At 45.0% G+C, this 24,717-nt stretch overlaps 1 protein-coding gene across 1 annotated transcript in view; it reads right to left on the minus strand.

Annotated features, from left to right (window-relative positions):
* LOC132820041 (sodium- and chloride-dependent neutral and basic amino acid transporter B(0+)-like) overlaps window positions 1-24,717 on the minus strand; it is a 62,305-nt gene that overhangs the window by 6,238 nt on the left and 31,350 nt on the right. The window contains exons 11-13 of the mRNA XM_060831961.1: window positions 18,406-18,505; window positions 13,011-13,120; window positions 12,746-12,916 (exon numbers count right to left, since the gene is read on the minus strand). Coding sequence (XP_060687944.1) covers window positions 12,746-12,916; window positions 13,011-13,120; window positions 18,406-18,505 — 381 coding nt within the window. The remainder of the gene's footprint in view (window positions 1-12,745; window positions 12,917-13,010; window positions 13,121-18,405; window positions 18,506-24,717) is intronic.

Below are 24,717 nucleotides of genomic sequence, written 5' to 3' on the forward strand. Positions count from 1 at the left end.
GTGATTTTGACGGACGTGGCGAACGGGAGTGTTGCAGGAACACTTACTCCCACGTCTGGACCTGCTAGACCGCGTCTGCAGCGAGGCCTCGGGGTGCAGCGGACCTGCACCGGCAGCCTCTGAGACAGAGAGAGCGTGGAAAGCTGTCCAGCAAACAAGAGCAGATCTGCAGCTCTGTGAGTATGTGAGTTTCGTTCCCTGGATTTAACGGGCTGGGATTTTTTTTTTCTGTACGCTCACATTGATTTTTAGGATTGATGACTTCTGTCCTCCCAACATTGTGTACTGCCCCACAATCATTTTTTAATTTCTTTTTTACTTGGAAAGGTAGAGACGGGTACAGAGAGGTGACAGAGTAAGGGATGGTGGAGCATTTCATTGTCGGACCACTACGGTTGTGCCGTCCTAAGACGGTAAATCCCGGGGTGTCCCGGGTTCAGCTTAGTTCTGGCGGGTCAACTTACTTTTGGCGGGTTTGCTCAGTTTTGGCGCGAATGCTCAGGTTGGGCGGGGTCCGTTTAGTTTTGGCGCGAATGCTCACTCTTGGCGGGATTGCTCGCTCTGGGAGGTGCTACCCGTTTTTAGGGGTCTGCGACCCTAACAGGTCGACTACTAAGCCACCACTACATCGGAGGGACACTCAGGCGCGATTGTCCTGGTCCATGGGATAATCCGATGGGAAGATCTTCTTAAATTATCATGATGATGACATGAATCATGTTTCTAACTACATCTTATTCGACAGGTTGTACCCTTTTTACTTTTAAATAGAAAATACCGACCAACAACATGCGCAGTGCAGCATTACCATACGGTGGCACAGTGGCCACTACTACTCCCCCCTTTTAAAGTGGTTTTCATGCGACCGCTGTTTGCCCGGCATTATCGAAGCCGGCATTAGGCTCTGACATCCCCCAGCCCACTTGTTTTTGCCTATTCCTCCTTTTTTCCCGGAGGCCGCAGATCTCAGGTCTCCAACCGGGACCTGCGACTCAGCAGACAGTAAAGCGTTTGGCCTAGCTCATTCATCTCTTTTTTCTCGCGACCAGTCACTCATTTTTGTCCGCCGACATGGGTGCTTAAGCCATTTTTTCCACTCTCATGCTCACAGATTCTTTAATGACGAGATGGGGGCACTCATTCATCTTTCCGCCTATGTCCTCCAATTTTTACTGACCTATCTTACACACCCATTTTATCCTTTCTCTCAGATCCACAGATTTTCCCTTACGCTAAAGAGTTATGCGTGCTCATTCATCTTTTCATTACAATCACATGCGCGCTCTTTTCGTCTTTTTACGAGTATATGCGCACTTATTTCGTACTATTATTCGTCCTCCTCCTAAAGGCTGGGGCTAGGGAGGGTAGTGCCATTGCTGCAACAGACACTGCCAGTTCCAGTCCCCAAACGGTTATTCACAGCCATGCGGGGTGCAGCTAGCAACAGCAGGGCTGCCTGTCTGAAGCTACATTCTTTGATAATTAGATCATGGAGCCTGTAACTGCCAGCCAGTATCAAATTGTCCCATTGAAATCTCATTCCGACTTCTATTGCCGTATGTAGTGCCCCATCCTACACCCCCGCTCACCCTTTATTTCCACTCGATGTTCTCTGTCGGATCTGAGGTCGTTTCTATCGTCATTTTCTATCTTTCACTCATCTTCTTGAAGCATTGAATTCAACTGGTGTCCGCAGGCCTGAGATTCCGCTGGTCTCCGAGTCTCATTCCCTTTTTGAGGTCTTATACTCCCTGAGGTTTTCTACCAGGTCACAGTAACTCATCTTCTGGCCTCATCTCTCCATCAAAAGCTTTTCACTCACTGTGCTTCTGCTGCTGTACTCTGCGTCTCATCCCCTTTTCCCAGTATTACGCTCCCTGAGGTTTGCTACCAGGATTCGTTACATGACCTCCGAAGAATAAACGGGGCCACAGTCACTTTAAATCTGAAGGTTCCGGACCCTGCTGTTGCACTGCAGGTGCTCATGCCTGCCTGTCATTTTTTCTCTGTCACAGACCTGGCCGCGTTTTCTTTTGCCTTTCCGCTGCACCTACAGTGTCCGGAGCGTTTTTGCCTTCACCTGTGCTTGAAAGCGCCATACATACAATCGCCTCCCACAGGGGTAGAGAGCTTTGGCCTCGTCCTTACCATTCCCCTACTGTCCGCCGCCCCTGTTGCTGCCCCGCAGAGTTCACAAGCCCCGATGGGGGTACACCCCCTTGCAGCATAAAACGACACTCTAATAGTCACGGGAGCCCACCTCCAGGGCGAACTTGTGCAGGGGGGTGTGAGCTCACCTCCCCGCCTGACACTACCTCCTCAGAGGACGAGGGTGAGATCCTGGGGGGTTTGTGCAGTTATTCTTCTTGTCAATACGTTATGCTTATCTTTACACTTTCTTTCATGTTCCTACAATAGACCCTTTTACCGGGCTTGGGACGTCTGGGTCGCTACGCTTTCCTGCTACCAGATTCTGACCGCTAGATTTGATTTTATACCTACTTGTCTGTATCTTAGGCGGTCACGGTGGCCATGCTCTGTTCTCACCCATTTGTCCCTGACTGACTGCCAAGTGTGAATAGCCTAGCAATGTACACGTTGCAACAACTTTTGTCTGCAGCATAGGGATCGAAGCTCAGCTCTTGCCCATATCCTTCAGTCTCTTCAACTGCGAGTAGTTGTTTCCAATTCACCTGTTCATACCTTCTGCAAGGCGCAGATTCGCGCTGAAAACGGCAGGGTCACCAGGTTCTTTTATGATTCTTTTCCCTGGGTAACTCTTAAGGCCTCCTACTACCTACAAACTTTGCCTTACACAGAGGACAGTGCTACACAAAGGATTTCTGTCCTGACCTGTATAGATTGTACTCACAACTCATTACCCGTGTCATTCACCATGTGCCCGAACTAAATGATTACTCCTCTTTTTCTGGCCGGTAGGCAACGGACTGTATTCCTCTACTAGGTAATACTTCCTATTTCCTGCAGAGCATGACCTCAAACTTCCCTTTTTCCATTTCAGCTGCACTTCACCTGAAATATTCCACCTTCTGGAACTCAGTCGCTGCATTGGTAATCCGCATGTGATTGCTGGATGTTGATGCAGCAAACTCTCTTGTGAAATTCTATCATTCTCTATACTCCTCGTCACGATTTAAACAAAAAACATGTGTTTTTCCGGCGACCTACCCCACATCGGAGTGCAGGTCGGGGAAACACTGCTTTTCACCTGCTAGTAAACTTCACTTGTTTCACCCAGCCCGGACGGCTTACCCGGGGATACTCACGGGCAGCCAAGCGGCAGCATTAATGGTGAGTCGCGCAGATTTGTGGTGAAATTGTGGGGGGCAGATTCGGTACAATTGGTTGCCCCTGAACTGGGAAGGGACTTGTGTTCTGCGCGCCCTCAGTATTCCACTCTTCGTCTCTGCACATAGGAGCTGACATCCTCTGCGGATGAGGACACTCTATTCATACCCTTCTTACGGGAGTATTCAATGGGATGTTCCATGCATCTCAACTTACGTATTTTTTACTCTTACTCATCTGAATTACCCTTCATTCTCTGGCTTTTATCATGTTAAATAAGCTACAAGGATACCAGAAGCTTCCCTGAGAAGATCATGTTACACATCCATAAATATCACAGTCAAAAAGGGGGGGTGCAAGCTCTAGCTGACAACACTCACACATCCACTCACTAACAATCAGATGATTTCGAGCTAGAACAGTGTTAACCTCCCTGCTAGCTGAGCAGCCCCTTGTGGCTCTCACTCTCTGTTTCACACAGATACGACGTCCGATATGCCCGCAGCACCTGCGCACTCTCTTTTGGCTATGCCACACGGCCCTTCACACACACAGATTCTTGCATACACAAGGATTATACTTGCACCTCTTGTTCTGTATCTCGTTCAGGGGGACAAGTCCCCTCAGGCAAACAGTCCAATTTCGTCCCACCGCAAATCTCCTAATTGCCCAGAGTTTTACATTACTCACCAGGGTCCCCGTGACAAAGGCCCCCTCTCCATAATCATCATCATCCCTTATACTGAACGGGCTGAAAACACATGGGGCAACGCATGTGAGAGTTGCCCAAGGCAGTAAGTCCGTTCACAACCGCTGGTGGGCCCCTGACTGCGGTAACATATGGAAAACTTGGGTGCAGGGTCTGAAGGGAGGATGACAATAACTGGCACCATTTCCCCCATTGCCCCAGGTCAGGGAGGCCAAACGTTGCCCTGAATTCAATTCAGGAGACTGAGCCCGACAAGGACGTGGGAAATGAGGGGGCGTAACAGAGCCCTGCTTTGCCCTACGTCTCTGCGTAGTGATAGGGTCGTTGTCCGTCAACACCGAACGGGGTCTGTTCTGTGATATCTTTGCTGGTATTTTGGGAATGCTTTTGGCTCTCTAACTTCTTCACTGACCCTTGTCCTGAGTGATCCACCTTGTTCACCATGGATTCCGCTGCGAGCAGGCGGGTAGTCGTAAAAGTAAGATTGTGCTCGTGGTTGATGTTTTACGTGCATTTTGTCTAAATTTGTCTTCAACCTTTGCCCTGGGGAACCCACCTAGGGTAATGAGTTCGAATCCCCTCTTGACATCACCTCCCAGCTGGACGAGGGGGAGATTATTGCGGGTCGTGAGGGAGGGTGTAGCCCGCTAAAGGGGGCCGTTGCTACTAGGCTAACCGTCCAAGCGCCTCTCCTCGCCACTAGTGTGGGGGAGGAGAATTAGGTCCCCTGGTCACATAGCAACTTTTGAGAGAGAAACCTGCCATGAGATAATTTAGGACCACGGACAGACGAGACGGCCTCGTTTGACCTTTTCTGAAATCTTATATGGCGGTCCCCACCAGATAGCTTCCCCACCACCCTCTCCCTGGATGCATGGGGGACCCTCAGGCTAAAACACGGGCAGGACGTACATGAATATCTGGGAAGAGCAGGGAACAATTCGCCTGAAGAGGAGCTTCAGCGATACGCAGGTGCCTTTTTTGCTGATGTTACCCATGCTTTCTGAGTTGCCTTTGTGTTTTTAAATTACCTCTCAACAATATTAACGAACAGCTCGGGGTTCTCCCCTACGTGCGAGTTATGCTGCGCACCCTGGGAAATTAGGGGGCCCCCTGCGCCATGTTTTTCGTAACCACACAGTGGAAATTTAGCTGCTCTATTGTCCTGTTGCCACGGGTCACCCATACTGCAGCAGAGCCGACCCTGTATGTTCGTGATCTCACACCCGACAACTTTCTGGTTTGTCATTTACATAGTGTACACGCTGCAGTTGTTACAGTTCCTGCGCGATGCGTGGTGCATTCACCCATGTCCAGCTCATCTGAAGTGATTACCTACTTTATATTCCTCCTGTTTTTCAGTTTGCCTCCTAAGGAAGTAACCTGCGCATATGACAATCTGTTTTAATCACCTGTGGTGACAGTAGACAGAGTTTGCCTTCCCCTATACGGTGTACTATTTCTCCCCTTTTAACTGTTGTCAATCCTTTTACCCCTCTAGGGGGTCACCCTATTTTTTCGATAGAGCTCTAGGCCGGATATTTTTACTCTTCAACATTGGTTATTTAATGTGCATGACGACGTTTTTGCGCCTGCAGCTGCTAGTGCAGATGCACAGCAAGTTATAACCGAGACTCGTACTATCTTGCATTTTCATCATTGTCCCGAAATTTATCTGCCCTGTATAGTGCTATTTCCCACTTGACAGCAGCCTATCCTACTGAATGTCTTCCACAGCCTGCGCACGTTTGCTTTTTAACTTTTCCTGATTAAGAAATGCTGCTACTTGATATCTTTTGCGTGACTGCTTTTCCGCAGTTACCTCTCCCAACACTGAATCAGTGGGGTACTTGCATTTTTTCAACTTTTTCTGACTCTTTAAAATAAGAGGAACAATTCCCCTACAGGATGGTCTATTTCCCCCTGTTTCAATTGCCTTTTGTGGCAGCCCGTGGTCAGGGACCTTTTTTCTCTCTGATTGGAGTTCACAAACTGCTCTGGCCTCCTTTGTACAAGGTACTATTTCTTCCTTTTAGACGGGACCATTCCTTTTACCTCACACTGGGGTCACTCTGTTTTTTAGGTGACGGCTTCGTACAGGTCCATGAGCTATGAGAAAGGTTAGGGGTTAAGCCTACCTTCACTTTTTTACCATTGCCCTGATTGATGTCTGGTTTCTCCAGTTCTGTTGCACAACTGGGTGGGGGGCAGTCTTAGTGAATGCATTGGACATTTCGCACTGGCCCCCTCTTTCTTTTACTAGATGACTAAAGACTTCACATCCAGGAGTACTGGCATGGTGATGTCCGTTGAGTCTAATAGCAAGGAGCTTTTCGAGATCAGCTCACCCAATGGCTCCGCCTTCACAGGAATGTGCTAATGGCGGTTGTTAAATACAATGCTTTTCTTTCCCATACTAGTAGGATGTTTTCTGGCTGATTTCACCAAATGCCACCCTGGGGATGGCAGGACTCTTTTCACCACATTTCTGCAGCCCCATCTCCCTGGTTTAAATGTAATGTGGTATCATTACTTTTCAACCGAACCCCCCATACGCTGGGCTCTGCACTCCTCAACAGATGCCTGCGCCGCCACCAACTCTGAGTACACGACAGCCTGCGTGTGATCTCCTACAAACGGGGAGGGACATATGGAGTACATGCTGTAAGGTGACTTCCATTCATGAACCGTGGAGCCGGTTTTCCGTGCGGCCGGTTGCATTAAGTGACTCACGCCTCCCGATGGGAAGCCAGGCGAGTGGGGATCTGGCGGTTATTCTCTCCAGTGATGCACTACCACCTCTGAATGGGCTACGGGTGCAGGCGTACTAAATACTATCTCTCCGGTGCATGCCAGCGGTCTCAATGGCTTTCTTTCGAGTTCATCCGATCGCGTCGCCCACGGTGGTGCGCTACGGTTCTGCTCTTGATGCTACTCAGTACTAACTTTTCTCCTTTATAAACAATGAATGTGGTCTGGTTGTCCAAGGAGTCCCTACTTATTTTGCCCATTGACCTGGGGATATGTGAATTGATCCTTTCATACAGTGGGAGGTTGAGATGTACTGTGGGCCCGGGACTCGAAACACTGCTGTTCGCACAAGCGATTTTTACATAATCTCCAGTACTCCCGGTTGGCTTCAGCTGGTCTCGAGGGCCACAGAACACACTATTGAGCCGGTTGCCACTGCCTGTGTCCGTTCTTGACGGCGGTGAAACGGATGTCGGTATCTACAATTCAATGCAGTACGACTGGTTAGCCAATGACGGGTACGATCCCTCGGGCGAGGGACAACCTAAGACAGGCACAGTCGCGCATTGACATCGGAACTGGTGGCCCACGTTCGTCATGATTTAATAAGATCTCTGGCCTCTGTCTTCCGTGTCGGACGTCTGGACTGAGCTGCTGGCCTGTGGAGCATTCTGATCTGCGGGAACACCGGGACACAGTACAGTTTCTCACTGGGTTTCCGCTCGCTAGCAGGTACCTAGCTGCTGGTAGTGTGCTAATCCTATTCCGTTTCACAATTTACAGAACATGTTTACACTTGGGTGTTCTTTGGACTACAGACTTGCGTTCTGCGGACACCTTACTTATTTTAATTCCTCCACTCCAAATCTTTTGCGACTGTTATGTACTCGCGTACAGTGCTCTATTTGTCTTTTTGCCATGTTTTTTGCCATGCTTGATTAATTCTGTGCTTTTGTCATTTCCGCAGAAGCCTGCCGGAGTTGTTTTATCTATTAACTTAGATTTGCATGTAGTTTTAATTGTCTATTTGTAAATTGTGTTGCGGCGTGTTGAGTAGGGCACCCTTCATCCCAACATGACTGTCTCCCTAGAACCGGTGATTCTGGTAAAGACAACGTGCTCGGATACAACAAAGGGACGTCTGTGGGGGCGTCTGCCGGCACACCAGACCCCGGTCGCCTCGTGGTGTTGCGTTTCTTACGGCATGGGGTGGTGTGGCCTCAATAGAGGCCAAGGGAGGGAGTGTTGGGGTAGTTGTACAAGTGGGGTGGGCACACTAGATCTAGGGAGGGTAAAAACTATAACTGTAACAAGTGCTTCTAATACCGGGCCTGAAATGGTTAAACTATCATGATCACTGAACTGGAAACTGCTGGCCTCCTAATCTGATCAGAGGCTAGCTGATAGACAGCCTGTTAATTGCACCTCTGGAATTTGTAACTGGTAGACATTGTTAATTGGATTATTTGAGGTGTCAATTGAACCATCGAAACTACTCACTTAAATCGTAATGAACTATTGTTTCTGGTAAACCACTAATTAAATAAGCGGGACCAGTGGCCCCACAATGTCTACGGGACTGCCCGCTCCGAGGCAAACAGACAGACAGCTCAAACCATCCAACCAGAGAGCGGAACGCTTTGCCCGGGAACGAGTAGCCAACAGGAAGGCCAGACGTGGACATCTGACCGGGAACACTGGCCAGCGAGGGGTATAACTGGGGCGAATTTGAGCAGAAGGGTTAGAACGCCTTCTCCAATGAATTGCATGCTGTAGAATTCATTGTACAGTTTGCCAGTTTTGATTCTGTAAAATAAACGGTGCTCTGCTCCAAACTAAAGAAGCTGGTGCGGTCTCTCCTTCCAAAGAACTCGCAAAGACTGGAACCCCGAGGTTCCGGCCTAACACCTGTTAGCTCTCTTGAATTGAAATAATTACAGTTTAATTTATCAGTCCAACCTGTAGTTGGTTTCTGCTTTGTTCTTGCCTGCTTTAACTAGTTACCTTTCCCAACCAATCTCAAATTGATCTTTTTCTTCACTATTTCCCTGGGTCCCACTATTCCCCCCCCCCCCCCCCACCTTACTAGTTTAAATCCTCCTGAGCAGCTCAAGCAATTTTCCCTGCCAGTATATTCATCCCCTTCCAATTCAGGTGCAATCCATCCTTCTTGTGGAGGTCACTTCTACCCCAGAAGAGATTTCATTGATCCATTAATGTAAACCCTTCTCCCCTGCACTATCTCCTCAGCCACACATTCATCTGCTCTTTCCTTCTATTCATACCCTCATTAGCTTGTAGTACCAGGGTTATTCCACATATTGCTACCCTAGAGAACCTCCTCTTGAATTCCTGCCTAAGCGTCTATATTGTCCCTTTAGAATCTCATCCTTTTCCCTTCCTATATCATTAGTTCCAAAGTGTACAATGACCTCCTGCTGGTCCCTCTCCCCCTTGAGAACATTCGGCACTCTCTCCAACATATCCTTGATCCTGGCAACACACCATTCTGATTTTTCACTGTTGGCCCCAGAAGTGTCTGTCTATGCCTCTGACTAGAAAGTCCCCTCTCACAATTGATCTCTTGGAACCTGACGTACCCCTCATTACATTGAGAACCAGCCTCCGGACCAGAAATTTGGCTGTTCGTGCTACATTCCCCGGAAAGTCCATCACCCCCTACATTTTCCAAAACAGCATACTTGTGTGAGATGGGGACAGCCACAGAAGACTCCTGTACTACCTGCCTACCCATCCTAATTTTCCTGGAGTTAACCCATCTACCTGAATGTTTCTGCGGCTTTTCTCGCTTCCTATAACTGCCACCCGTCATATTCCCTAGCTCTTGTAAATTCCTTATTGCCTCTAACCATGCGATCTGATAGGATTCACAATCAAAGACACTTCCTGCAGAAGTAACCATCAGTAACATGGAAATGCTCCCTAAACTCCCACATCTGATAGGAAGAGCACCTCACTCAACTAAAGGTCATCGTTGCTCCTTCACAATCTACAGACCCAGAAAATAGCACCATCTTTTTGCTCTTAAAAAAAAACACTGCTCCATGCTAACTTAGTACCTATGGTTTATATTTTTAAAATTTAATCAAGAGACCGATCTCAATAAAAGATATAATTAAGAAAGAACCCAATCTATTCACTACTGTAAATTTACAGCAAGATTACAAGTACAAACTATGCACATGTCTGTTCCTGTGCTGTGAGCTCACCCACACAGGTTCCTCTAAGGTCAGCTGTGAATTTCACTGTTTGTTAAATTTTCCTAAATGCACTCTAATGTCCAGAGATACATGAACTCAAACAGCAAAAGCAGTGATAGTGCAGATTCACTGCTGTGTCAGACAGCAGGGTCAGTCTTTCTCTGACCCTGTGGTCACTGCCTTTGTCTGTCATCCTCCTTTTAAAAGTGCCATTGTTTTGATCTTTTATTGCAGAATCATTCGGTGTACTAGAGACAGCGCTGAATAATCACTGAAATGGGAATAATGTCCAGGGTTATGGGAAAAAGCCGGGGGAATAATACTAAGGCCTTCTGCACATTCAGAGGGCTGGTACAGGCATGATGGGCTGAATGGCTTCTTTCTGCACCATAACAACTCAGATTCTGTGAACTTTGTGTAGTTGAGACAGACAAACCATAACTTTGGTCTTATATCGAACAGTACGGTACAGACACTAATCCTTCAGTCCACAATATTGTACCGAACATGATGCAAAATTAAACTATTTTCTTCTGCCTGCCATTGGTTCACATCCCTTCATTCCTTGCATATTCATGTCTTTAATTAAAAGTTCCTAAATGCCTTTATCATATCTGCCTCCACCCCCACCCCGGCAGCCTGTTCCAGACTCCTGCCACTCTTTGTGTAAAAAAACTTGCCCCTCACATCTCCTTTGAACTTTTGCCCTCTCACCTTAAATGCTTCTCTTAGTATTTTTGAACTGTGGGGGGGGAAAAAGATTTTGACTGTCAACCCTATCTATCCATCTCATAATTTTGTAGGCTTCTATCAGCTGCTCCAGAGAAAACAACCTGAGTTTTTCTAGCCTCTTCTTAGAGCTCATACCCTCTAATCCAAGCCTCATCCTGGTAAACCTCTTCTACACCCTCTCCAAAGCCTCCACATCCTTCTTGTAATGTGGCGACTAGAATTAAACGCAATAGTCGTCATGCAGCCTAAGCAAAGTCTTATAAAGCTGTAACATGACCTCCTGATTCTTGTACTCAGTTCCCTGAGCAATAACGGCAAGTACGCCATAAACTTTCTTTATCACCCTACTTGTGACGATTTGTTTTGATCTGTTTTTGATGCTGAAATGAGCTTCTGACAACATTTTCATAACACCACTAAAACCATATATTTTTGCCTGCATCATCTGATTCGATTCCTCTGTACTTACAGAAATCCTCTGTTGCAAAAATCCACACCCATGCAGTCATGCCATTGGCACTTGGCTATTCAAATAGCAAATCAAGAGTTTGATGTTGGAAAAGCACAGCAGGTCAGGCAGCATCCAAGGAGCAGGAGAATCGACATTTTTGGCTAAAGCCCTTCCTCACGGCTTTAGCCTGAAACATTAATTCTCTGTTCCTTGGATGCTGCCTGACCAGCTATGCTTTTCCAGCACCACACTCTTGACTCTGACCTCCAGCATCTGCAGTCCTCACTTTCTCCTATTCAAGTAACAACTCAGCTGACCTCCCAAATCCGACCCTCTGTGAACTTAATAATTCAAATCTGTGCTCTTCATTACATCAAGCCCTGATCATCGATCATTCCTTTCTCACTAATTCATATTGGCTCCTGCTTCAGTAAGTACTCAAGTTTAACATTCTCCTGCTTGTTTCCAAATCTTTCCATGGTCTTGGCTCACCCTTTCCTGGAAATCTCTGTGACATGTGTGGTTGTCTAAATCAAGCATTTTGAACCCTTGCTGTTTAAATAGTTTGACCATTAGTAGATGGCCCCTCAGTTGCTGAATTACGGGACTTTGGAATTCCTTCCTCAAAACTCACTGTCTCCCTGCCTTTTCTCTCATTGAAAGCATGAAGAAACAAAATGTGAGATTGATCTTGACAAACCTGTACTGAAACCAGGAAATGTTCCACGTGGACTTTATTCGAAAACTACTGAATCCCACCACCTAATGCCACTACTTGTTATTACAACCAGACAAACGTAAAGATCTGCAATGCAGAAGACACCATTCTGAAACTGAGAGATCGTTTTGAAACAGTCCAAACTCCAACTTTGTAAGGTGCATAAATAGTGTATGAATTGATTGAGAATTTAATGAAATCAACCTAACAATCTGTGATCCATGACTGAAATACAAAATATAGAGTTTAGTGGACCTTTTGTTTATATTTGTTAAATTAAGGTGACCTCCATTTTCCAAGGTACTGCAACACCCTGATATGTTCATATTTGTGATGTGTTCCAATAGTGCAATTCTTTTAATATTTTAAAACCTATCTTTGTTTTAATTGCATAAATGTGATAAATTATGTTTTTTTGTAACATTGAAATAACCATAGTCCTATCAGATCACAGGGCTGCTCTCTCAACAGAGAGTGAGGTGATTGATGGTGGTTTAACCTGAGGATCAAGGGGAGAGTTCCAGAAGGAGAGTTCATCACAGTAACCTCAGCTGGTACAGGGATTGGCATCACTCAGCATCACCAACTCACCCATCCAACCAACTGAGCTGACCGATCCACTTTCTTTTAGTTGTATATTCAAACATTCACAGATACTACTTCCAGTCCACTCCAGCTTTAGTGCCTGAACCAAGATGGTATCACGGTGGACTGAACTGAGCATAAGTGAAAGGACAACAAAAAGACATTTTGATTTTGAAACAATGTGCTTTGCATTGCATCTATCATGATCCAAAACCTAATTTTATGTTCTGTGTTCCTTAATCTTTAAAAGATTTCAAAGCGTCCCTCACCTGCCACAAGGTGGGGCCCTCAGCTTGGACTACTCTCACCACAGCCATGATGGGGATCCACATAATACAGAAGATGGTCATACACCAGCCCAGTGCTCCTGACCAGACAGGGTATTCAACAGATCCATATCTTAGTGGGGCAAATGTTGTCAAGGACCAGATTAAGACTGCCTGAATGTGGATAAGATACAAAACTAAATCAGAAACAGAATGAGAGATTGGGTATTTTCAGTTTAAATCAAAATAATGTGTAACAGCTTCTTACCACCAGCAAACACGGAGAGATCAGAATCCAACACATTCTCCACCACAGCCAGAAGAGCCAAGTCCTTTCCCCAATCATCATCTCAATGTCCTTGATGAATCTGTTTGTCCCTGTGAACAACAAGGAAGAAGAGAGACACCATCACTCACTCTGCCCTGTCTTTAGGGCAGCTTGTTTACTGTTGAAGTACATCTTGTACAGGGTGGCACTGATGAACAGGTTAACCCAGAGAAGGGATTGCTCCAGATTTCAAACAGGATAAGGAAATTGATTCTTGTCACCAACTGATTGATCTTTCTCTCTCATTTTAGTAACAAGGGTCTGTCCATCCCAGCACAAATTGGAAACATAAGCTTTTCCTGGAATGAGTTCTTCTTGGGCGATGAAGGTAACTTAGAATTTGAAACACAAACAGATCAATCATGACCATATTGATGGTGGAGCAGGCTTGAGGGGCTGAATGGGTCTATTTCTGCTAAGGACTTGTAAAATATGAAAGTGAAGAGTTCATAACAAACCCTAAATATAGAAACATGTGAACAACAGCAAAAATAGGCTAATTTTCTCTAATCTTATTACAAATCACTTGTTAGGGATACGATTAATACTGATAGAAACCAATGAAGGGTAAAGAGTTGGGTGTTTCCAATGTAAAGAACAGGGGTATAAGTGTAATTAATTAAAACTTATAAAATACACCATTGTGTTAAATGCAATAGAGATGACCACTTAGGTGATATGTTGCAGCAGTAGCATGTGGTTGCTGCTGGATTCCTAAAGAAATCCAGTTATATTGGATCAGCTCAAACATTTGAGATAGTACCACACATGAGGCTCCTTAATAACCTGAGAGCCCATTGTGCTGGGTGTACAGTATGACCATGGATAGTGAATTGGTGAGCTGATAGAAGATCGACAGCAGTATCTTGTCGGGATCTGGATGATGTGAGCTTGGCAAGGTTTATTCGAGAATTGGATGAGAACTGTAGCAATTCTGATGTCGGGAAGACCATTTTTTTTGATTCTTTCAGTAAGCAATGAGCTGAATCTGTCACTCAGCAGTGATGAGTTCCTAATTAATGGGATTATTCCCTATTAAGCAGCAAGCTAATGGTACAACACGCCTAACTAATATTCAGCTTCCTATCTTAAACTCACCTAACAAGCTCAACATTGAGAAAACTTGACCTGGAGATTAGAGTGGGGATCTCGTGAATTCAGCTTGTTACCTGCTCCAAATGACCTAAATATTAGGCACTGAGGTCTCAGAGAATACTCCAAGGATGCCAGCCACATACACTTCACATTCATGGTATTGGATCTGATATGTGCCATTCTCTGATATCTTGCTGGACCATCTCAGAAAATTTCTACACTTCAGTACTGCACCACAGTCTGCCCCAGTGACTATCATTGTAATGCCTCGGCCAGCACACCCAAGAGCATGAACCCAGGCTGCATCTCCAGGCTGGTCACTTGCTGTCCCAATTCTCACTCATTCTGAGCTGGCCTGGATGCTCACAACACCTCTCCCTTGCCTTGCCTTTTGCCTTTGTGTGTTTGCTACCTCAGCCAGGGATATTATTCCAGTCGCTCCTTGCCATTTAGTGCAGACACAAAGGAAGGAATCTTGTTGTGGTTGTCAACAGGACTCTGTCAAATCAAGGAGGGTGTAATGGGGTGCTGGCACAGTAAGTCATGGGCAGTCTCTGATACCAATTCCATGTGCTTAGACATGGGCAACCAGCTGCTCAGGGTGGTCAACATTAGTGTTTACTCCACGTAAGGGGTTAGGAACTGAATGAAGGTCAGCCCACCACCTGGCTTGAGTCTTTCTGCTCTACTGTGGGCTGCTTACTTCCTGAAATGAGACAGAGGCAGGTATTAATGGAGATGAAAGGACGTGTCCCAATTGTTACTGTAGGTGCAGCTGGGAGGTATCCTGAGTGAACAAGCAGTGCAGAGGGACTGCAGGATTAATGGTGTCTGGGATTGGGGTAGGTGTGAGTGAGCGGAGGGGGACAGATTGCAAGCTGTAGTGAGATTGGTAGGGCATGAGACTCAGTGGAAGGTGGATATAGCAAGAGAGTTACGGTGAGGGTGAGATAACAAACATGGTAGCACTTACTAGCAAAGTGGAGAAGATCATTGACTTCCTTCTTTCACTGCTGGGTATTCCTCCAGATGGCTGAGATTGCACTGATCCAGGTGGCAACCTCGGACCAGGTTGTCATGTCATGCCCTGATCTTACCAATCCAGGGGTAAGAAGAAATCCCACCTCAACACCACACTATGCAGTAGAACCTTTAGATCCCTACTCATCAGGCAGGACACTCCTTCCCCCTGCCTGCCTGCTATGTCTGGGATCAATATAAGTAACACTGTAGGGTTGTTCTAGACTGACAGTGTTTGTATGGATACTTAACGGGCTTTTAATGAAGTTGTAACCACAACATATGGAGCTGCCAGTGTTGGCCTGGGTGGACAAGGTCAGAAGTCACATGGCACCACATTATAGTCCAAAAAGTTTATTTGAAATCAAATGCTTTTGGAGCACTGCCCCTTCGTCAGGTGAAGTAAAGAGAAGCACACAGACACAGAGTTTATAATCAGAGAGATCAAAATATCATACAAGTGGTGTGAGTGGAGTGTTGACAGACTGAATAATAGGTCTCTGCAGGTGATCAAGAGTGTCAGATGGTGTGAATAAAGTGTCAACAGCTGAATAGCAGGTGAAGGGATGATCTATAATCTGATTCATTAAGGAAGAGAGATAATTACAAAATATTAAAAATAAGGTAGTTCTGGAGACAAACCAGATGACTGGAATAACATGGTAGGTATAAGAGTCACACGCCGAGGGTCTAACCAAAGTAACAAGTACTAATCCAAAACTCTACACATTAAATAAGGTAGAGAGATCATAATAAGTTATCAAGGTGATAGTGTCAAAACTGGACAGTAAGGAAGATCTTACAGGTACAGAACAGTGTAATGGGGTCACATGTAGTACGACTTGTAACCAAGATCGTGGTTGAGGCCATCTTCATGGCTACAGAACTCAGCAATTGGTTTCAGCTCAGTAATTCTGTGCTATTGTGGTCCTCAAGATACAAAACAACACAGAATTATTGTGAGGTAGCAGTGCTAACCACTGGGCCACTGTGCCGCCCAAAGTGGGGACATTTTCAGGATGGCAACCTGTAACTGTATGACAGAGATTAGAGCTAGGGCCTCGATTATGACTGAAATGAAGAAAGTAAATATACAATCACCAAGTTTCCAGATCACAAAAATAGGTGGGAGAGCATTTGGTGAGGATGACACAAAGATTCTATTGAGAGATACAACAGGTTATGTGAAAGAACAAAAACTAGCCAGGTAGAATATAAAGTGGAAAAATGTGAGTAATACACTTTGGCGGGAGGAATAGAGGAGTTGAATATTATTTGACTGAAAAGACTGCAGAAAGCTGCAGCACAGAAGGATTTGGGGTTCCTTGTGCATAAATCTGAAAAGCCTGGCCTTTAAATTTTATGGGTATGAGGGAAGGAAAATGGATAGTTGGCCTTTATTTCAAGGCAAACAGAATACAAAAATAGGTAAGCTTTGTTATAAATGTTCAAGGCACTAGTGAGACCATGGCTGGAATATTCGGAACAGTTTCTATTCCTCCATGGGATGAGGATGCCACTGGCTCAGTAGAATTTATCGCCCATCCCAGAGAGCAGTTAAGAGTCAACCATACTGCTATGTGTCCAGAGTCACATGTTGTCCAGACCAGGTAAGGATAGCAGTTTCTTTCCCTGAAGGACATTAGCAAACCAGAGGGGTTTTTTCAATCATTGACATTGATTCAAGGTCATAATTGGACTCTTAATTCTAGATTTTTATTGAATTCAATAAAACGGGGCAGCACAGTGATTCAGTGGTGAGCAATGTTGCCTCACAGCACCACGGACCTGGGTTCAAATCCAGCCTCAGGTGGCTGTCTGTGTGGATTTTGCCTATTCTCCCCATGTCTGTATGGGTTTCCTCCAGGTGCTCCAGTTTCCTCCCACAGTCCAAAGTTATGCAGCTTGGTTGGACTGGCCGTGCTAATTTCCTCTATAATGTCCACGGATGTGCAGGCTAGGCTGGTTAGGCATGAGAAATGCATGATTACGAGGATAGGGTAGGGGTGTGGGTCTGGGTAGGATGCTCATCAAAGAGTTGGTGTGCACTCGTTGGGCCAAATGGCCCGCTTCCACATTGCAGAGATTTTATGATTCAAATTGCACCATTTGCCATGATGGGATTCAAGCCTGGATCCCTAAGGCAGTACCTGGGTTAACAATCCAGCGATTATATCATCAGGTCATCATCTCCCCCTCAAAAAAAATATATTGGCTTTGGAGGCAGTCCAAAGAAGGTTCATGAGATTAATTTCAGATATGGAGAGATTTTCTTTTCAGGAGTGTTCGAGTAGTTTGGGCTTGAGCTCTTTTGAATTTCGTGGAATAAGAGGCGATCTATTTTGAAAAGTATATGATTGTTAACGATTGTGCTTGATCAGATATAGGAATAGAGGCTGTTTTCACTTATGCTAGAGTCTGGGACCAGAAGGCATCTCCTGAGAACCAAGAGGTTACATATTTAAGACAGAGATGAGGAAGACTTTTTGCTCTTAGAGTGCAGTGGTATTCTTTTTACCACAGAGTGCTGTTGAGGCTAGGTATATAAGTCTATTCATGTAAGATAGATTGTAAATCAGTAAAGGAATCAAACATTGTGGGGAAATGGTAGGAAAGTGGAGTGAAGGATAGTCAAATCAGCCATGACCTCATTGAATGGTGGCGCAAAATCAGTGGGGTGAATGGCCTACTTCAACTCCTCTGTCTTATGGTCTCATTGTCTTAAGTACTTATATTGCTATAAAACTCATACTTACACAGTCTGGGCTCTGTGCTGCCTCACTACATACAACAAACACACAGTAACTGCAAGCTGGCTGCTAATATTATCACTGCTACTGAAGGTCAGTCAGGAACCTTTGTACATCACATATTTGTGAAGCAATCTAACAGCAGAAAGATAAACTCCCTATGTGATCTTGGATTTGTGCAATAATACAAGTATCAGCAATTAACAAGACAATGACTGTAGTAAAATTGGCTGAAATCCAGCAAAAACAAGTGGATCCTGAGTGAAGGATGCAAAAAATGATGTTGTGTGTTTCATGCTGGTTTCTGGAACCAATTAGGTTTCATTGTCAGGAAGAGCAAGTGAATTCTGATACACGTCTGCCAGCATCTGATTCATTTGGTCTGATTTTATTAAAGAAACCTTAATTTTCACAAAGTACTTTAAATTTAATATGTTTATTTGTTTCGGTCTCTTTTATGATTGACTGACCATAGATCCAGCTGAGACCGATGAGTTGCAGGAGAGCTGTTATAACGAGAATCCAGTCCGTAACGTAATGATCCATTAAATTTAGCCAGTAAATCCCAGCCTAAAATTAAATGGAAAATTCAAAAATGTTACACAGGAAAATGATCGTACTCTTACTTTCAAATTCAGACTTTGATGAGATTTGAAAAATGTATACATGTAAGTGCTTATAATAAAAGCACAATTCTAACTAAAGCAAATTCAGAAGTCACAATGTCAGGTTATATTCCAACAGATTTATTTGAAATCACAAGCTTCTTCATCAGATGATGAAGGAGCAGTGCTCTGAAAGCTTCTGATTTCAAATAAACCTGTTGGATTAGAGCCTGACGTCATATGACTTCTGAAATTGTCCACTCCAGTCCAACATTGTCACTTCCACATCATAACTAAAGCAAAATACTACAGATGCTGGAAATCTGAAACAAACACAGAAATTCCTGGAAAAAATCAGCAGGTCTGGCAGTATCTGTGGAGAAAGAAACTAACATATTGATTCCAGTCTGGTACAACTCATCTTCAGAACTGTTCCAACACAATTCTAACTCGATGCTCAATATTCCCTCATTCATTTGTGTGTGGGATTCAATTATGTTGCTGTTCCCTCTTCTCCATTCTCACCTGAAAGTCATTTTTGAAATGGGGAGATCAGAATTTACCTGCAGTGTTCCAAATGTGATCTCACGTGATCAAATAAGTGAAGAGGTTACCTCAGAGTCCAATTGGACCTTGATCAGCTGGGCCAATGGGCTGAGGAGTGACAGATGGGGTTTAATTTAGATAAATGTGAGGTGCTGCATTTTCGAAAAGTAAGTTAGGGCAGAATTTATACACTTAATGTTAAGGTCCTGGGGAGCGTTGTTGAACAAAGAGACCTTGGGGCGCAGTTTCATGCAGAAGGTGGTGTGTGTATGGAAGTTTTGGAGGCTGGTATAATTACAACATTTAAAAGGCTTTTGGATGGATATATAAATAGGAATAGTCTAGAGTGATATGGGCCCAATGCTGGCAAATAAGACTACATTAATTTAGGATATCTGATACCATGGATGAAGGATCTGTTTCTGTGCTGTACATCTCTGACTTTATGACCCTATGGGCGGCATGGTGGCTCAGTAGTTAGCACTACTGCCTCACAGCGCCAGAGACCCAGGTTCAATTCCCGCCTCAGGCAACTGTCTGTGTGGAGTTTGCACATTCTCCCTGTGTCTGCGTGAGCACTCTTCGGGTGTTCTGGTTTCCTCCCACACTCCAAAAATGTGCAGGTTAGGTGAGTTGGCCATGCTAAATTGTCTGTAGTGTTAGGTGTAGGGGAATGGGTCTGGGTGGGTTGCTCTTCGGAGGGTTGGTGTGGACTTGTTGGGCCGAAGGGCCTGTTTCCACATTGTAAGTAATCTAATCTAATCTAAATACATCCTAGATTTAGACATCATGACCCCTCATGTACATCTTAACTCTTTGCCTCCAGTTTTCACTGCCTGGGAACATTGCATTAATGGGATTTGTGAAATTACCAACTCTCCCCACTCAGTATCTGAACTACATTCCCATTCAACACAAATATCTGAATAAGGGAACATGGCTCAGGAGTAGGCCATCCTGTCCCTGGGGCTTACTCCACCATTTAATAAGGTTAAAATCACACACCAGGTTATGATCCAACAGGTTTATTTGGAAGCACTAGCTTTCTGACCGCCGCTCCTTCATCAGGTGGTTATGGAGTATAAGATCGTATGACATCGAATTCAAAGCAAACTTTTGAAAGCTAGTGCTTCCAAAAGAACCTGTTGGACTATAACCTGGTGATATGTGATTTTCAACTTTGTACATCCTAGTCCAACACTGGCACCTCCACATAATTTAATAAGGTTACCGCTGTTATGAATTGCTTTGAATATATTTGCGTCCTTCTTTCCATAATACAAGCAATACTGTATACAGACTCTCACATTATGGAACCATCAGTGCACTGCATAACTGAAGCTTAACATCTCTACTTTTGTATCCACTCAGCCTTGCAGCAAATGATAAAGTTATATTAGCTTTCCCAAATATATAGGTGAGGACTGCAAATGCTGGAGATCAAAGTTGAAGAGTGCGGTGCTGGAAAAACACAGCCAGTCAGGCAGCATCTGAGGAGCAGGAGAGTTGATGTTTTGGGCATAAGCCCTTCATCAGGAATGAGGCTTGTGGGCCAAGGGGGCTGAGAGATAAATGGGAGAGGGATGAGGCTGGGGGGAGGATAGCTGAGAATGCACTAGGTAATATATCTCCCTCCCCACCCCTATCCATGGTCCATAAAGACCATTCCTTCTGCAACTCCCTTGTTCAGTCCATGCCCCCACCAACCCACCCTCCTATCCTGGCACCTTCCCCTGCCACCAAAAGAATTGCAAACCTCCACCCACGCCTCCCCACTTACCTCCGTCCAAGGCCCCAAAGGAGCCTTCCACATCTGTCAGAGATTTATCTGCGCTTCCACACACATCATCTACTATGTCTGTTGCTCCCAATGTGGTCTCCTCTACATCGGGGAGACAGAACTCCAGTTTGCAGAACGTTTCAGAGGGCATCTCCAGGACACACGCTCAAACAATCCCATTGCCCCATTGCCGAACACTTTAACTCCCCATTCACTAAGGACATGCAAGGCCTGGGCCTCCTCCACCGCCAAACCCTAACCACCCGATGCCTGGAGGAAGAATGCCTCATCTTCCACATTGGGACCCTCCAACCACATAGGATCAATGTGGATTTCACCAGTTTCCTCATTTTCCCTCCCCCCACCTTATCCCAGATGCAACTTTCCAACTGGACACCACCCTCTTGACCTGTCCTACCTGTCCATCTTCCTTCCCACCTATCTACTCCATCCTCCTCTCTGACCTATCGCCTTCACCCCCAACTTCATCTACCTATCGCATTCTCAGCTACCTTACCCCCAGCCCACTCCTTCTCTCATTTATCTGTCAGCCCTCTTGGGCCACCAGCCTCACTCCTGATGAAGGTCTCATACCCAAAACATTGATTTTCCTGCTCGTTGGATTCTGCCTGATCTGCTGTGCTTTTCCAGCAGCACACTCTTCGTTTTTCCTAAATATATTGGAGGGTTGTTTTTCAGACTGGAGGCCTGTGACCAGTGGAGTGCCACAAGGATTGCTGCTGGGTCCTCTACTTTTTGTCATTTATATAAATGATTTGGATGTGAGCGTAAGAGGTACAGTTAGTAAATTTGCAGATGACACCAAAATTGGAGGTGTAGTGGACAGCGAAGAAGGTTACCTCAGATTACAACAGGATCTTGATCAGATGGGCCAATGGGCTGAGAAGTGACAGATGGAGTTTAATTCAGATAAATGTGAGGTGCTGCATTTTGGGAAAGCAAATCTTAGGACTTATATGCTTAATGGTGAGGGCGGAGGGAGTGTTACTGAACAAAGAGACCTTGGAGTGGAATCGCTGGTAGATAGGATCGTGAAGAAGGCATTTGGTATGCTTTCCTTTATTGGTTAGAGTATTGAGTACAGGAGTTAGAAGGTCATGATGCGGCTGTACAGGACATTGGTTAGACCACTGTTGAAATATTGTGTGCAATTCTAGTCTCCTTCCTATTGGAAAGATTAGATTAGATTATTTACAGTGTGGAAACAAGCCCTTCGGCCCAACAAGTCCACACCGATCCGCCGAAGCGCAACCCACTCAGACCCATTCCCCTACATTTACCCCTTCATCTAACACTATGGGCAATTTAACTTGGCCAATTCACCTAACTTGCACATTTTTGGATTGTGGGAGGAAACCGGCGCACCCGGAGGAAACCCACACAGACACGGGGAGAATGTGCAAACTCCACACAGAGAGTCACCTGAGGCGGGAATTGAACCCGGGTCTCTGGCGCTGTGAGGCAGCAGTGCTAACCACTGTGCCATCGTTGTGAAATATGAAAGGGTTCAGAAAAGATTTACAAGGATGTTGCCAGGGTTGGAGGATTTGAGCTATAGGGAGAGGTTGAACAGGCTGGGGCTGTTTTCCTTGGCATATCGGAAGCTGAGGGTGATCTTATAGAGGTGTACAAAATTATGAGGGGCATAGATAGGATAAATAGACAAAGTTCCCTGGGGTCAGGGAGTCCAGAACTGGAGGGCCTAGGTTTAGGGTGAGAGGGGAAAGATATAATAGAGACCTAAGGGGCAACTTTTTTCCACACAGAGGGTAGTACGTGTATGGAATGAGCTACCAGAGGAAGTGGTGGAGGCTGGTACAATTGCAACATTCAGAAGGCAATTGGATGGGTATATGAAAGGAAGGGTTTGGAGGGATATGGGCTGGGTGCTGGCAGGTTGGACTAGATTGGGTTGGGATATCTGGTCAGCATGGACAGATTGGACTAAAGGGTCTGTTTCCATGCTATACATCTCTATGACTCTATATGCTGCATCTGCACAGTAACTTTTGATTGTCACGCATCCTTCTGTCTCTCAGAGTTCTGCAATCTCTAATCATTTTGATATGATGTTTTATTTTTTATTCTTCCTGCTAAAAGGGAAACACTTCATGTTTTCCTACATTATACTCCATTTGCTACATCTTTGCCCACCGACTTAAACCATCTTTCTCTTTTTATAGTCCCCTTATGTCTTCCTTGAAAATTACTTTCCAATTTTATGTCATCAGCAACTTTGGTAACTGTGTCTTCTACTGCTTCATCTATGTCATTGATGTAAATTGTAAATCATTCAAATGCCAGAATTGACCCTGAGGCACGCCACTTGTTACATCATGAGAACCTGAAAAAAAAACACATTTGTGCTGACTCTCTGTTTACTATTAGCCAGCTAATTTTCTGTCCATGTCAATATGCTAACCCCTGTACCATGAGCTCCTATGTTCTACAATAAATATTAATGTGACACTTTATCAAATGCCTCTGGAAATATAAGAAAAAGTACATCCACTATTTCCCCATTATCCAAACACTCATATTATTTCTGAAATAATTCTAACAAATTGGTGAAATATGTTCTCTCCCTTCACAAGACCGTACTGGCTCTATTTGACTACTTCAAAACCTACATTGTCATGCCACAAATTCCTTAATAATAATTGCTAACATTTTACTTATGATAGATAGTAAGTTAACTGCTCTGTATTTCTTTCTTTTTGAATAAAAGATTTATATTTTCGAACCCAGTCATAGAGTCAAAAGGTGTGGTGCTGGAAAAGCACAGCTGGTCAGGCAGCATCCAAGGAGCAGGAGACAATAGACAATAGGTGCAGGAGTAGGCCATTCAGCCCTTCGAGCCTGCACCGCCATTCAATATGATCATGGCTGATCATTCCTAATCAGTATCCGCTTCCTGCCTTATCTCCATAACCCTTGATTCCACTATCTTTGAGAGCTCTATCCAACTCTTTCTTAAATGAATCCAGAGACTGGGCCTCCACTGCCCTCTTGGGTAGAGCATTCCACACAGCCACCACTCTCTGGGTGAAGAAGTTTCTCCTCATCTCTGTCCTAAATGGTCTACCCCGTATTTTTAAGCTGTGTCCTCTGGTTCGGCACTCACCCATCAGCGGAAACATGTTTCCTGCTGCCAGAGTGTCCAATCCTTTCATAATCTTATACGTCTCAATCATATCCCCTCTCAGTCTTCTAAACTCAAGGGTATACAAGCCCAGTCGCTTCAGTCTTTCAGTGTAAGGTAATCCCTCCATTCCAGGAATTGACCTTGTGAACCTACGCTGCACTCCCTCAATAGCCAGAATGTCTTTCCTCAAATTTGGCGACCAGAACTGCACACAGTACTCCAGGTGTGGTCTCACCAGGGCCCTGTACAGCTGCAGAAGCACCTCTTTGCTTCTGTACTCAATCCCTCTTGTTATGAAGGCCAGCATGCTATTAGCTTTCTTCACTACCTGCTGTACCTGCATGCTTGCCTTCATTGACTGGTGTACAAGAACACCCAGATCTCTCTGTACTGCCCCTTTACCTAAATTAATTCCATTGAGGTAGTAATCTGCCTTCCTGTTCTTGCCACCAAAGTGGATAACCATACATTTATCCACATTAAACTGCATCTGCCATGCATCTGCCCACTCACCTAACTTGTCCAGGTCACCCTGTAATCTCCTAACATCCTCATCACATTTCACCCTGCCACCCAGCTTTGTATCATCAGCAAATTTGCTAATGTTATCGCTGATGCCATCTTCTATATCATTAACATATATTGTAAAAAGCTGCGGTCCCACACGGATCCTTGCGGTACCCCA

This window comes from Hemiscyllium ocellatum, chromosome 11, assembly GCF_020745735.1.
Source record: "Hemiscyllium ocellatum isolate sHemOce1 chromosome 11, sHemOce1.pat.X.cur, whole genome shotgun sequence".
Lineage (NCBI taxonomy): Eukaryota > Metazoa > Chordata > Chondrichthyes > Orectolobiformes > Hemiscylliidae > Hemiscyllium > Hemiscyllium ocellatum.